Source organism: Dromiciops gliroides, chromosome 6 (genome assembly GCF_019393635.1).
Source record: "Dromiciops gliroides isolate mDroGli1 chromosome 6, mDroGli1.pri, whole genome shotgun sequence".
Classification (NCBI taxonomy): Eukaryota; Metazoa; Chordata; class Mammalia; order Microbiotheria; family Microbiotheriidae; genus Dromiciops; species Dromiciops gliroides.
Window position 1 is genome coordinate 208,180,798 of NC_057866.1, and position 15,401 is coordinate 208,196,198.

The 15,401-nt window shown below is 41.1% G+C and overlaps 2 protein-coding genes across 5 annotated transcripts in view; both read left to right on the top strand.

Annotated features, from left to right (window-relative positions):
* STOX2 (storkhead box 2) overlaps positions 1-15,401 on the top strand; it is a 337,214-nt gene that overhangs the window by 184,428 nt on the left and 137,385 nt on the right. The window lies entirely within an intron of this gene.
* Positions 11,034-11,796, top strand: LOC122730931 (casein kinase II subunit beta). Its single transcript, XM_043970554.1, has one exon. The coding sequence runs from the start codon at positions 11,059-11,061 to the stop codon at positions 11,704-11,706; it is 648 nt and encodes a 215-aa protein (XP_043826489.1). The 5' UTR covers positions 11,034-11,058; the 3' UTR covers positions 11,707-11,796.

Consider the following 15,401-nt stretch of genomic DNA (forward strand, 5'->3'; position numbering starts at 1 on the left):
TTATGGGAACAGATTGTGTGTGGGAGTAGAAGATGGGAACTTTAGGTCTGAATCCTGGGCCAACCACAAACGAGTTTTATCACTGACAAATAACATGGGCTCTTTATACTTCTATGACTATAAAATGAGGTTTTCAGTACCAAACTATAGTTTGTTCAGGAGTTGTATTGATGTGGCTAAATATGTACTGGTGAGGTCTGAACCCTCTATGATACACATCTTCCAAATGCATTAAAAAGTATTTTGGGATGTTCAATTCTTTTCCTCTCTCATTTTGTCTTGAATTTTTGAGACTTATATTCTATAAATATGGATCATTTCCACCATACTCTAGAGTCTCAGTTCCTATTTTGCCCAGATGTGATGCTAAATGTGTGTATTTTGGGGTTTACATAGGAGCCAGCAACAATGAGGAAATGCCAAGGCAAATTATAAGAGAGATGCATTTTTAATAAACAGTGTCATATCTCCTCCTTTGTCAACTTTGCTGAGAGCCTTCTCTGCCTCAGTGTTTATGTTCCCTGGATATAAACTAGATTTACATCTGAAATTACTTGTACTGACCCCATCTATTCAACAAGTGAAAGTAAGGAATATTGAACTTTGTGAAGGATTCCCCCACCCCCACCCCACCATTGCTTGTAAGCATTGGTGAGTTGACATTGTTTCAAAATTCCATAATACAGAGTCTCAGGAAGAAGAAATATTAATATATTACACATGATCTTTCCATCTTTTATCCTTAGAACAATTTTGGTACTAAATTTGGCCTTACTCTTGGAGAATGTGCCCCAGGGAATTGAGATTGTCTTTGGAAGGTGGGTTAGATTTTGATGTCCAGAAAAGAGAGGTGAGGATTCAAGATTGCCTGGGACTGAAGCCATCATTGGAATGTTTTGTCTGAGTGTCACTAAGACAAACCTGACTATATGGAGCAAGGAGTATTGAAAGAGGAGGATTGTTGGAATAAGAGACATAATGTAGAGTCTTGAACACTAAACCAGGAGTTCAGGGTTGGTGGCAGTAAGGAGACATTGCAGTTTTGGATACTAAGGAGAAGACAGGAAGCTATCACTATAGTCAAAGAGTGATGGATTAAGGTGCTAGGAATGAAAGTGGAGATCAGGGGAACAGCTGATAGACACTGTGGAAGAAGAGTAAATCACCTGAAGGAAGAAGTAACTAATAAGCATTTATTAAGTACTTACTATGTGCTAGCAACTGTGCTCATGGCATGGAAGGGAGACAGAGAAGATAAGTGAAGTAGCCCCTCCCTTCAAGGAGGACCCCCCCCCCCCCGACCCCAAGGGATTGGAAACAATAAATAGGCCTTGGTGACCAGTTAGTTATAAAGCAAGAAGGAGGATTTAATACTTTAAGGTACCTAAGATATTAGGGAAATTAGTGGTCATATTAACAGAAATTAGGAAGGAATCAAGTATAGAAGAAAGGTGATAAACTCAGTGTTTTTTATTGATGTTTGTATAAGAGGTTAAGGTTGGAGATTTTTGGCCCAAGATGAAGAAAATGATACCTAGAGAGGTGGAATAACATCCCCAAGGTACACAGGTAGTGAGTGACAGAGGTTGTGATGCCAAATTGAGTCATTTGACTCCAAATCCAGTTCCTGGAGTGAGTCACTGGGAGGAAAAGCAGAAGACCTGTGACAAAAGACTACTTACGGTTATGGGTCAAGAGGTGGAAGTACCACCAGCAAAGGAAACAGAAAATTATATGTAGAAAACCAGAAAAAATACTAGAAAAATTGAGGAAGCTGAGAATGTGAAGGACATATGTGTTGATCAATATTATTTCTGTGGAGAGGCAAAAAAAAATCAACAGAAAGCAAAGAAATAAGTAAACAAGGAGCAAAGAGATGATAAGGAGCTTGTCACCCATTCAGTTTCAGTATTCGGAGTAAATCCATATGGAGAGTCAGTCCGCCATTTATATAGGTCAAACTTTTGTTCTGTGTCTCTAGATGACTGTTACCTCTACAAATCAATGATCTCTTGTATCTTGGCTCAGGCTTGGTCAAACATAGGATGTTCCACCTCCAGGACTGATAGTGATATAAAGAAGCTAGAACCAGGTTCTGCTTTTCTTTAAGATAATTTTTTTTTAATTCTTTAAAAAATTATGAATGATTATCAGCAAATATGAATATTTAAGCATATAAAAACAAAAAAACCTATATGAAACTGGGAACTTGTATGTACAATTTAATTGCTTTCTAGTGCATTTTAAATTTAGCATAATAGTAACAAATTGCCTCATTTGTACTACTTTCTGAAGTTTTTTCTTCTGTTCTTGTCTTAAAATGTTTTATTAGGACTTTTAAAAAATACCCCACTAACTCCCCTCTCCTAATATCTTCCCCCAGAAGTTGTAATAAATATAGTCAAGCAAAACCAATTCAGCATATTAGCTATGTCTGAGAAATGTATGTCTCCTTTTGTACCTCTAGTCCATCATCTTTGTGCCAAAACAAACTTGAACTATGGCTGATTCTTGTTGTTTTTTTTTTTTTTTTAGTGAGGCAATTGGGGTTAAGTGACTTGCCCAGGGTCACACAGCTAGTAAGTGTTAAGTGTCTGAGGCCGGATTTGAACTCAGGTACTCCTGACTCCAGGGCCAGTTCTCTATCCTCTGTGCCACCTAGCTGCCCCAACTATGGCTGATTCTAAAGGGGAAAATAAAAGTAGACAAGGTTAAAAAAACCCACAAAACTCATGATCTGGGCTTTGGGGAAGAATGGAACTGCGGAAGAGTAGTATCAGATCAATCAAGTATAGATTACTAGTACTGATCTAATTTTCTTTGTTTCCTTTCATTTTCCTTTGTAAAGAATGGGTTGTAGGCTAGGTGAAAGAGAAGAAGCATAATTGGATACGATGGAGGGAAAAACAGCTACCAATCATAATTGTGAATGGGATGAACTCACCCATAAAACAAAGGAGAGTGGAAGAGTGAATTGGAAAGTAGAGTCCGAGAATGTTGTTTACAAAAAACACACTTGACAAATGAAGATGTACCCAAAGTTAAAATGAGAGACTGGAGTAAGACTCTGTTGTCCTTCAGATGAATCCAAAAAAGCATGAGTATTAATCATGATCTCAAACTTAGGCAACAGTAAAAAATAGTCATGATGATGCCCACTTCAATAACTAATATTGCATTTCTCACCTTTTCTTCTGTACCTGACTCCTTTCCCCAATTTCTTTGACTTTTTAAATAAGACCACTTTTCTCTAGTATCCCAGAAGCTTTCTCTGCTTCCTCATCACTCCAATTTCCTTCTTCCTGCCCCCTCCCCTCTCAGTACTTTTTTCAAATAAGTTCTAGCACCGATCTTATTGACCTCTTTCGTATCCTGCTTCCACTCCAGCATTTAGCTCCTGGGAGATGCTTCCAAAAGTCTGAGCTTAGCTTGTCCTTGAAATACCAGTGAATATTACTTTCCTCCTCTTGCGTACAAAGGATCCCTATTAGCACCTCTGTGTGACTTTTTTCCCTTGTGGGATCTAAGGAAAAAGAGAGAAGTGAAAGAAATAGGAGGAAGCCCTTTCTTCCTTAGCTGTTTCCCCTTTGTCTTTTATTAGTGATTACTCTTGAAAACTCGCAGGTGTTCTTTGTGAGTTTGTTCTGTTTCACATTGTGCCTGGGCAGGAAAGAAATCCTGTCTATAAAGTGACAGGTAGTGATAATGGAAAGAGAAGGGGCTAGCACCACAGAAGAAAAGGAATGGGAGAGTCCTGTGGAGCTAGCAATGACCAAGAAATGTCCCTGGGGATCTACTTTTGAAGAAGTCCATCTCCTACAGAACCCTTATCCCTGGGACACTTATCCCTAGAGTCCTTCAGTCCCTCAGACTCTTATGGCTACCAAAGCCATGACGGTAACCTGGGGTAGGGTCCTGCTACCTCTTTCTGGGAGGTTGGAAGAAAGAGGAGAGTCATGGATTCTTTGGGATGCGTGTGGTAAGATGTATTCTTAACATAACAGTCTGAAAATTGTGAATAGGTTCTACTACAGAATTAAATGTTTTATGTGTATTGGTAAGATTCTAGAATACTCTGATAGAATCAAAGATTTAAAACTGGAAGGGACCTTAAAGGTTCCATCCAACTCCCTTATTTTTTAGAAACTGAGGTCCAGAATACCGTGTCCAAATGGCTTGTCCAGGGTTGGTAAGTGACAGAGCCAAGATTTGAACCCAGGGCCTTGGAGTCCAGTATCTCTCTGTGTGGTACAGTATCTTAAATAGAATTAAGGCCCTAAAGAATTTCATCTATGTGCATATCCCTTCTCTCTATGAAGCTCTCATCTTTACTAGGACTTAGTAATATGGTCTTGCTGTAAAGGGAAAACCATCATTACCTGGTGGCTCCCCTGTTGATAATGAGCCTTTTTGATTTTAGCCATGTTGGTCCTCAAACCGAGCTAAACTTCAGATGTATTATGAGTTAGAAAAGTATTTGTGGGCTGACCTAAGAACCTAACCAACACTTAATTCTTTGGGAAAATGAGTTTGGAGTTCTAAAGTACTGACTTGGGAGGCAGTGTGTGATAATGGGAAGGGATCTGGCTGAGGGGGTCACAGGAAGGGGATCTGAACACCAGCTCTGTTGCTGACTGGCCACGTGACTTTATGCAAGGCAGTTCCCCTCTCTGGGCTTGTTTCCTCACTTTTCCCTTCTGGATTTTACTCTATGATTCTGTAACTTATAAAGAGCTTTTTGTAAGTTGAGAACTGTCTAAATCTATTGGTAAGTTAGAGACTCACATTACTTATATTAAAATGTCCCATATTGTGAGCTCATATTGAAATTTAGCTTTGAAAAATATATATATTTTTAAAAAGAGCCCAAATCTCCCTCATCTCCAAAATCAAATGTGTATACTCACAAATACATGAAAATCAGCTCTGTTGGCCTTTGTTTTTGCCTCAATTTTAGCCACGCTTTGAATGAATGAAAAAAAAAGCATTAAAGAACTTATTTTAGGAAGGTAGGTGTCACAGTGGATAAAGCCCTGAGTGTGGGGTGAGGCCTAGGTTCAAATCCAGTCTTGGGTACTTCCTAGCTGTATGACCTTGGGCACTGTTTGCCTCAGTTTCTTCATCTGTAATAATAGCACCTACCTCCCAGGGTTGTTATGAGGATCAAATGAGATAATCTTTATAAAAGGCTACACAAACCTTAAAAGGGCTATATAAATGCCAGTCATGATGACTTGCTCACTTACTGTGTACCAGACAATGTTAAGCACTGGGAATACAAATACAAGCAAACAAGATGGTGCCTGCTCTCAAGGAACTCCCATTCTAATATGGGAAGACAATTGATAAAGCAGAGCTGTTGTTGGAAGAGCCGGGTGGGGAATGTGAGTGACACGATTTGGAAATGGCCAGAAAGTATCAGAGCATCCAGTTCTTGGCAAGAAAGGATGAAAACTCACCTAGGGGAGTCCAGGTTCTCAGGGTCAGAGTCAGAATTCTGATCAAATGAGGAGTGGGGGCGGAGTGGGAGGGCAAGGGGAAGCCAGTCAGAGTACCAGTGGCAGTGATTGGACATGGCCTCATTAGAACTATTTTGCCTCCCAGATCTCAAATTCTTCCCCCGAATATAAATTCCTAACTATTGATTCTCCTTGCTTCCTCCCCTGACTCCTTCAGTTTCCTTATCTGTGAAATGAGAGAGTTCAACAAAATTACTTTTAAGGTTTCTTTGAACCCTAAAACTTTTGAGGCTTTTGAGCACCATCCTGCCACTCCGCTATCTCCTTCTGTTTTATGGGAAGTACATGACTCTCTCTACCCAATGCTTATACCTTACGAGAAATCCATTGTAAATCAGCTCAATTATTTCTTTTGTGGCTGCCATTCCAATTCATGGTCCTACTTAACTCCCCAAATCAACTTTTCCCATCTCAGGGAAAAGTCACAAAACAGTGCTGCATGGCTTCAGTATAAATTAATGCTCTTTCATCTCAGTTGGGCCCTCTTGGCTGATGGGCAATGATTTTCATCAATTTCACGGGCTCTTCTCTCCCCCCCCCCCACCCCATGACAGTTGTTCAGACTTTTCCCACGATCTTCAAGCCTCATCCCTCTCACTTGTGGCAGATGACCTCCGTACTTTACTGAGAAGGCTGAGGCCATCTGATATCAGTTCCCACAACATCTCTATGCTTTACAGTCTCTTTGTCTTCCACCATCATCTTTTCCTTTCCTTTTGTCTGAGGAAGTATCTTCCTTACTTTCCAAGGCCATCCCTTCTGCCTTTATTCTTCATTCTCCACCCCCACGTTCCCCCAAGCCCATTAAGTTGGCTGCCCAAGGAAACATTGGTGTAAGTATTGGAACTAGTATTTGAACAAGAGTCTTTTGCTGCCAAATTCAGTGTTCTTGTCACCACACCATACTTCTACTCGTTCACAAGAAATACTTAGTGAGTAAATGAATACACGTGTGTATCTATGCATTGTTGTTGCTTAGTTGTTTGTCATGTCTGACTCTTTGTGACCCCCTTTGGGATTTTGTCCAAAGAGATTGGAGTGGTTTGTCATTTCCTTCTGCAGATCATTTTACAGAGAGGGAAACTGAGGCAAACTGGGTTAAGTGACTTGCCCAGGATTACACAGCTATTAAGTGTCTGAGGCCAGATTTAAATTCAGGAATCCTGACTCCAGACCTAATGCTCATCCATTGCTCCAAGTGTCCCTCTCTATCCATTATATAGATCTATACATACATACATACACATAAACACTCACAGACATATACCCAAACTTAGTTAGAAGTACTGCCAAAACCAAAAATAAAAAGGGAGGTAATCCATTATGAGAATTTAAGAACTAAGAGACACCCTAGAGATCATTTAGTCTCTTCCTCCTTGGGTTCCATTAAAAAGACTAGAAGAGATTCTATGAATGGATATAGTCAGTCAAGAAAATGGATTCTCCGCTCCATCATCTGCTTATAATTTGGAAGATCTTGTTTTCCTAAAAGTGAAACAGTATTTATAATCCTCTAGGTAGTTGAACTAGTACTAATCATTTCAGAAACTCAACTGTTACCAAAAGGGGTAAGGTGTATTTAGTGCTGAGAGAGGTGTTAGAGATAAAAGTAAGTGGCAATACAAAGGAATCGACCAGCTATGTAAATAATGTATATTTTAAACATCTGTCATATACCTATTGAGTTGAAAAATTATGGCTTTGCTCATACATGAAGACAAAAATATCCATTTATCTTTCCACACTAAAACGTGCTGGCCCCCAGGGCCAAGTTCTCCCCTTTTGAAGATAAAAGACAAACGTTTTGGCAGATACTTGGGGTGCTTTAGTTGTGTTAAGGCTTCCTAAAAGCCTTAGCTTGAGATGGTCCCAGTTTTGTGGGGAGGCTGCTCATGAGGGCTTTGTCTTTTTTTCTGCCTGATTCCTGTCTGGTTGGTTCCTCTATGGATTATGACAGTGCATTTACTACTCAATATAGTTTTACTTCTCCCAAATTTGTTTGTAGAGTTTAATCCAGTTTTACTTTTTAATCCTCTCAGGCAAAACCAAGTCCTTTCATAGAAAATATAGTTTTACACCAGGGTTAGCTGTCCTACCAAAATGAAGCAAATGCCATGTAGGCAAGACTTGATGAGTCTGTGTGATTGAGAGCAATGTTGCTCTCACCAAATAATAGTGAATCCTTTTTTATTTGGTGGCATTTTAACAGTTTTTCAAATCCTTTCACATCTACTGCTTCATTTGATCCTTAGAGCAACCATCTGAAAGGCAAGACAGCTGTTATCCTCAGTTTCTGTTTTTTGTATTAAGAAAAGAAAACCGGGGCCTGGAGAGGTGAATGACTTGCCTACAGTCACCAGGTAGAAACAGCAGGGCAGGACTAGGATCATAGCTTTGAGTTGGACAAAATTGTAGAGGCCATCTAGTTCAATCTGTTGTTTTTCAGATGAGGGATCTGAGTCTAGAGAGAGGCTGAAGAGCCTGAAGAGGCAGGATTTGAAACTAGGTTTTCTGACGGAAAATTCCATGCTTTTTACATTGTGCTAGGCTGACTGGCACCCAAGTCTAACTTCCTGTGGGTTTGTTGTGTTAATGTGGAAAAGGGATGGGTATGAGGCTAATGGAAGTGTGTGTGTGTGTGTGTGTGTGTGTGTGTGTGAGAGAGAGAGAGAGACAGACAGAGAGAGGGAGAGACAGAGAGACAGAGAGAGAGACAGAGAGAGGGAGACAGAGAGAGGGACAGAGACAGAGAGGGATAGAGATGGGATCGGACAGAGAAAGAGACAGAAGAGGCACAGACCAACAGAGACAGAAATAATTACCCTAGCTAGGGCCAGGGTGGCCAAAGTATTACCTGTTAAAACAACACTCGATTCTCATTTGGATGATGGTCAATGTTTTCCCCCTCCTTAAATCTGATATTGATGGGATCACCTAGGTGGCCCAATGGATAGAGGACCAGGCCTTGAACCAGGAAGACCTTAAATACTTACTAGCTGTGTGACTCTGAACAAGTCATTTAACCTCTGTCTGCCTCAGTTTCCTCTCCTGTAAAGTGGGAATGATAATAGCACCTACATCTCAGGATGGTTATGATCCGGTGAGATAATAACTGTAAAGCACTTAGCCCACTGTCTGGCATATAGTAGGTGCTGTATTGAGATCGGCTATGATGCCGATTCTGATGGCTGATGATGGTGGATGATGGTGGTGGTGCTGATGGTTCTCAAGGGATGTTGGCCAGCATGACTCCTTTTGTTTGGACCATGAATGAGAGTCTCTTACTACCCTGTCACCTGGTCAGTGCCTCGTCATGTTCTTTCAATCCAGCCGTGATTTTAAGAGCAGATGGGGTTTGGCAGCACAGCTTAGAGCTTTGGGATAGCAGCAGGAGCCACGGGGGCGTGCGTGAAAGGGTTTTCCCTCCTCTGCACTTTAAAAGCTGAACACCACCTCCTCTCACCTCATTTTCCAAGTAGATGTTGTAAGACTAGCTCGTCAGTATTTGGAAACTAAAATCTCCAACCTCAGTTTCCTGGGTTAATTTTTACCTTCTTCTTTTCATTCTTCTTTTGGAATTTTCTCCATCTCTCACAAGACACATGCACACATAATATATGCACATGCATACACACATACATATACACAAGACACTCACCCAGACTTTCATTATCCTTGTCTTGAAAGAAGAGATTAAGACAATATGTCAAGAAAATGAAGTTTCCAAAAGGTAGAGGTTGTTTTTAACATGGGTCTAGTTGAAGTTTGTTTTTTGAATTCAGCAATAAGTTCATAAATAAAAGCTTTGTGTGTTTCAGGATGTTTTGAAGAGGACAGAATCAGTCTCCATACGTGGTATATAGAGTACATGCTATTTACTTTAAGGAATATGACTATTTGAAGTAGCATGTTTGGTAGGTGGATAATTTAGAATAGAAGATCCTATTTTTAAAAGTAGCAATGGGGATTGGCTCTGTAGTTTCATTTGTTTAGGGAACTCGTGGATGAGAAAACATTCTCTACCAATGCACCTTCTCTGCAACCTACAGTCTTAGTACCTGGGGCACTGAGAATAGAGTGATTTGCCCATGGTCACAGAGACAGACAGTAGATTTCAGAAGCGACACTTGAATTCAGATCTTCCTGTCTCCAAGGAAGAGGCATAATATTCAGATTTTTGCCATGTAATACAAATAATAAGTAATATACTATTTAGAAACTTTCCAGAGTTTCTAGAACAGTAGCTGAGGTTTCCATCTTTCATTCCCTTGCCAATCCCCTTAAAAGACCAGAGATTTCAATGGTTCATTTCTTCCTCGACGAATAATACCATGTGCCATCTCTTTTTATACTCTTTGTCTGTAGCATTAATAATGCTTATATTTCTTTTCCTTTTCTTTTTTCTTTTCTTTTCTTTTCCTTTCCTTTCCTTTCCTTTCCTTTCCTTTCCTTTCCTTTCCTTTCCTTTCCTTTCCTTTCCTTTCCTTTCCTTTCCTTTCCTTTCCTTTCCTTTCCTTTCCTTTCCTTTCCTTTCCTTTCCTTTCCTTTCCTTTCCTTTCCTTTCCTTTCCTTTCCTTTCCTTTCCTTTCCTTTCCTTTCCTTTCCTTTCCTTTCCTTTCCTTTCCTTTCCTTTCCTTTCTTTCCTTTCTTTTCTTCCTTCCTTCCTTCCTCCCTCCATTCCTCCCTCCCTCTCTCCCTACCTCCCTCCCTTCTTTCCTTTCTTCCTTCCTTTGTGGGGCAATGAGGGTTAAGTGACTTGCCCAGGGTCACACAGCTAGTAAGTGTCAAGTGTCTAAGGCTGAATTTGAAATCAGGTCCTCCTGCACTACCTAGCTGCCCCCAGCTCGTGTATTTTTTGCATAGATGCAGTCAGGGACCCAGTTTCATCCTTTCTATCAGTCCCAAGTATCAATGATGACTTGCTAAAGCATTTGAGGAGGTGAGAACTGTGTCTAAGCACACCTACTTTGAGCTGATAGTAATTAGCACTTCTGCAATTGCTCTTCCCAAGCCTTTATAACAGCAGTTGGGAGCCACATGTTAGACTGGAAATTATGAAGAGAGAGAAAAGTTGTATATTATTGCTCAAAATTGGGAAAATGGGCAAGACCAAGTAAAAACATCACATGTTCTGTTTTGAAAAGTACAGTTCTTAGAACATATAAGAATTGCCTAACAATTAGCACAGAAAGCAATTAAAAAAATGTAATAAACATTTTATTTATAGTTTTGGGTTCCAATTTTTATCCCTCCTTTCCTCCCTCCCTTACCCCTCCCTGAGGTGGCAAGCAATCAGATATGGGTTTTACTTGTATGATTATGTAAAACATGTCCATGTTTGTCATTTTGTGCAAGAAAAAATGATTAAAATGAAAAAATGAAAGAAAGTGGAAAATAGCCTGCTTCAGTCAGAAAACAATTTTTAAGAAGAAAGAACAAAGCTTCGCTGCACAGCTTTGCTGCTGCCGCTGCCGCCCCTGGGAGCAACTTCTCCCTCTCCCTCCCCAGCCCCAGCCCCGGCCCGGTAGCTGACGTAAAGATGAGTAGCTCCGAGGAAGTATCATGGATCTCATGGTTCTGTGGGCTTCGTGGCAATGAATTCTTCTGTGAGGTGGATGAAGATTATATCCAAGACAAGTTCAACCTCACTGGGCTCAATGAACAGGTGCCCCACTATAGGCAGGCACTAGACATGATCCTCGACTTGGAACCTGATGAGGAGTTGGAGGACAACCCCAACCAGAGTGACCTGATCGAGCAGGCAGCCGAGATGCTGTATGGACTGATTCATGCCCGCTACATCCTCACAAACCGTGGCATCGCCCAGATGTTGGAAAAATACCAGCAGGGAGACTTTGGCTATTGTCCCCGTGTATATTGTGAAAACCAGCCCATGTTGCCCATTGGACTGTCAGACATACCAGGTGAGGCCATGGTGAAGCTGTACTGCCCCAAGTGCATGGATGTTTACACCCCCAAGTCGTCCAGGCACCACCACACAGATGGTGCTTACTTTGGCACTGGCTTTCCCCACATGCTCTTCATGGTGCATCCTGAGTACAGGCCCAAACGGCCTGCCAACCAATTTGTGCCCAGGCTGTATGGCTTCAAGATCCACCCTATGGCCTATCAACTGCAGCTTCAGACAGCCAGCAACTTCAAGAGCCCTGTCAAGACCATCCGCTGACTTGTCTCCTCCCCTTCCCCCCAACACCTCAGGCTGTGACACCATTCCCTTCCCCTCTCCCCCCAGTACACACACACACACACACACACACACACACACACACACACCTTTCCAGAACCCCTAATGGTTTTTAGTTTAAATTAAGAAGAAGTCATTATTGTGGTGGTGTGGTGGGAGTATGAAATAAAGTGGAGGAAAAGGCAAAAAAAAAAAAAAAAGAAGAAAGAACAAAAGCAAATCAAGACTGAGGTCAGTTAGGTAATATCAGTAAAGTGGACCCTTTCAGACTCCCCTCACCCACAACTTCTCCATTCCTCCTATGAAGGACCAGAAAATACCTGGGGGAGAAATTTCGGAAGCAGTCCCCCCAAACCTCAGTTGTTAGTTCTGTGAGTATTCTTTTGAGGGAGTTTGCCTTTATCACCTCTTATCTTTATGCACATGATTCCTAAAGACAAATGCAACTGCTATTCCATATGGTTAGAGTTTCTCTAGTCCAGTCTCATTTTATAGGTGAGGATTTAGGGCAGCTAGGTGGCAAAGTGGATAGAGCACTGGCCCTGAAGTACGGAGGACTTGAGTTCAAATCTCACCTCAGACTAGCTGTGTGACCCTGGGCAAGTCATTTAACTTCAATTGCCTCAAACATCCAGGGCAATCTCCAGTCGTCCTGATGTATATCTTGCGACTGGACTCAGACGGCTCTGGAGGAGAGAGTGAGGTTGGTGACCTTGCACAGCCCTTCCTCATTTAAATCCAATTCAGTGCAAGTCATGACATCACCCTGATGTCATTGTCCCCTTTGGGAATGAAGGCCAAACAGCAACAAAAACCCAACAGATGAGGAAGGTGAGGAGCAGGGAAATAGTGAATACCTCCTTCAGAACCTTCAAACAAACGGTGCCACATTGATAATGTATAGTTCCTTCCAACCCCGAAGATGACAAGTCCAGTAGCTGATGCAGAAAGTGCCTCTAGTTCTGAACTTTGATCCTCTTCTCTTTCCCTTCCCTTGATATCGACATTGCTCAAGCTTACACAGGTAGTTAAATGAAAGGGTTAGAATTTGGACTCAAGTCTTGACTCTCAATCTAGTCCTTTTCCTGATGTACCACTGCCCTAAACCACTTCCTCCTGACGTAGCTCTTTCTGTGTGTGGTCCTACCATTCACTCTGTCTCTCATGTTCCTATCCTAACCTTGGTTCAATCCTTCATTCTTCCCTTTCTCTCTCATCTCTTATATCTAGTTAGGTACAGGGCTCTATTGATTCCTTCTCTAGAAATAACTCTCGATTTTAGATCCTTCTCCTTCCCATTGTCTCCACCTTCATTATAGGCTTATGTGTATTATTGCGTAATCCCATCACTTCCCTGCTTTGGTTCCCCATTGGTTTATTGATTAAAATACAAACCCCTCTGTTTGATATTCAGAGGTTCATCTTATCTTTCTAGTTTATCTCCCCTTATTCCCCACCACACACTCTCTGCCAAAGTCATGCTCTATAACGTCACTCTAAATAAACACGATGCTCTCACACCTCCCTGTGTTGGTGCAGGTTGTTTCTTGTGTTTGGGATGGCTTCCCACTCCTTTCCTGTTAAGTTCCTAACAGGCTTGAAAGACTAACTAAAATGTACCCTCTTCCATGAAGCCTTCTCTAATGCTCTTCAGACCCTCCCTTCTCTCCCTCAAGCTCCAAGTTCATGAACATGGAGTCAGAAAGACCCTGAGTTCAGGTTGTCAGACACATAGTAGTTGTGTGGTTCTGGGCAAGTGACTTAACCTATCCCAGCCTCAATTTCCCCTTCTGTTAAATGGGGATAATAATAGCACCTACATCCCAAGGTTGTTATGAGGATCACATGAGATAACATGGAAAAACACTTTATAAACCTTAAAGTCCTATATAATTGCTACCTCTTATTATTATTAACATCATTATTGTTTCAATGTACTGATACAATAATGGTAAATATAGCTTTCTGTGTTGGTATATTATCTGCCTAGATTATAGGCTCTCAAAGGGCAGGGTCTCTGCCTTGTTTTAATTATTAATCAATTCAGTCAAATAGCATATGAGTTCCTTGAGAGCAGACTGTCTGCATTCTCATCCTTCAGTAGTCTGGTACTTGGCACCAAGTAAGCACTTACTCAATCAATGCATTGCTGTTCCTCTCTGAGCCCCCATCACAGTGCTGTGCACCCAAGTGCTTAGGAAATAGCTCTTCTCCTTTTTTTGGATTTTGCTTGGGTTTCATTTACCATGAAGTGGGTGGCTTCAATCTGGCTAGCTACCACAGGAGAATGCAAACAAACCCCATTGTTATTTTATTTGCATCTTTGCAATGTGTGTGTTATGTTACATGCTTTTAATGACACATCCTTAAAAGACTGGTTTTTTTTTTTTTAAACAACCTGTATACTTGGCTTAGAATGTGTTCCTGTTAAGATATTTATGAATCCCATTTATAAGTAAAATCATTTCAATGCTTTGGTAGACCTCCTATTTTAAAAGCAACTTATCTGAATCCTCTTATAATTAAAAAATCCTTTTGCAAAGTAAATCATTGTACCTGATCTATCTGCCTCATAGGTTTGGGTTTTTGATAGCCAGCTGGTTTGTTGAATCTTGAGGATTAAGCACCTTATCTTCTAGTATTCTGGGATTCTCCATAGCAGCCAACAACCTTGTTGTTTATTCAGTTGTTTTCAGCCATGTCTGACTCTTTGTGACCCCATTTGGGGTTTTCTTGGCAAAGACACTGGAGTGGTTTGCTGTTTCCTTCTCCAGCTCATTTTACAGATGAGGAAACTGAGGAAAACAGGATTAAATGAGTTGCCCAGGATGATACAGCCTCATGTCTGAGTCCAGATTTGAACTCATGTCTTCTACTCAATGTTCCATCCACTGTGCCACCTAGCTGCTCTGTTGGGCCCCTAGGCTTACAATAAATACATGTTAATGGATTTGAAATATCTGATATGCTTAAAGCAGGGTACAACTTTATTGGTTTTGTAGCTTTGTGTTCCAAGTTTGAACTTGTGTTTAGTTTATTAAAAAAAAAAAAAAAGAAAAAATCTGTGACTGGGGAAAGGTTGTGTCTCAGGCTACTTCCATGGATTTCATCCATTTATATGGGACAGCTAGGTGGTTCAGTGGATAGAGTTTTGGGCCTGGAGTCAGGAAGACTCCTCGAAGCCTGCCTTATAGTCCTTGCCTTCAGAGAGTTTATATTCTACTGTGGGGATACAATATAGACACATACATTTTATGAGGTTTCAGGATGGAGAAAACACTAACAATGGGGAGATCAGGAAAGATTTTCCCATAGGAGATGGTACCTCAATAGAGCCTGAAGGAAGCCAAAAGTTCTAGGTACCATAGGTGAGGAGGGAGGGATTCTAGGTGTGAAGAAGGTTGGCTTGGGATGGGGAGGGGTGTCAGTCTGGGCATAGGAAAGGAACTAGAAGATGGAATGCTTAGTTTAGGAAACAGTGTGGTTTAGTTGGAATTTGTGCATCAAGGAAAATAATATCAAATATATGGAAAGGCAGCTCGGAGCTGGACTGGGAAGCACTTTACATGCCAGGCTGAGGATGCTGTATTTTATCTCAGAGGTGAGTAGAGTGGGAGTCACCGAAGATTTTTAAGCAATGTCAGATCTGAAGCAAGACCTGCATTCTAAAAACTAAT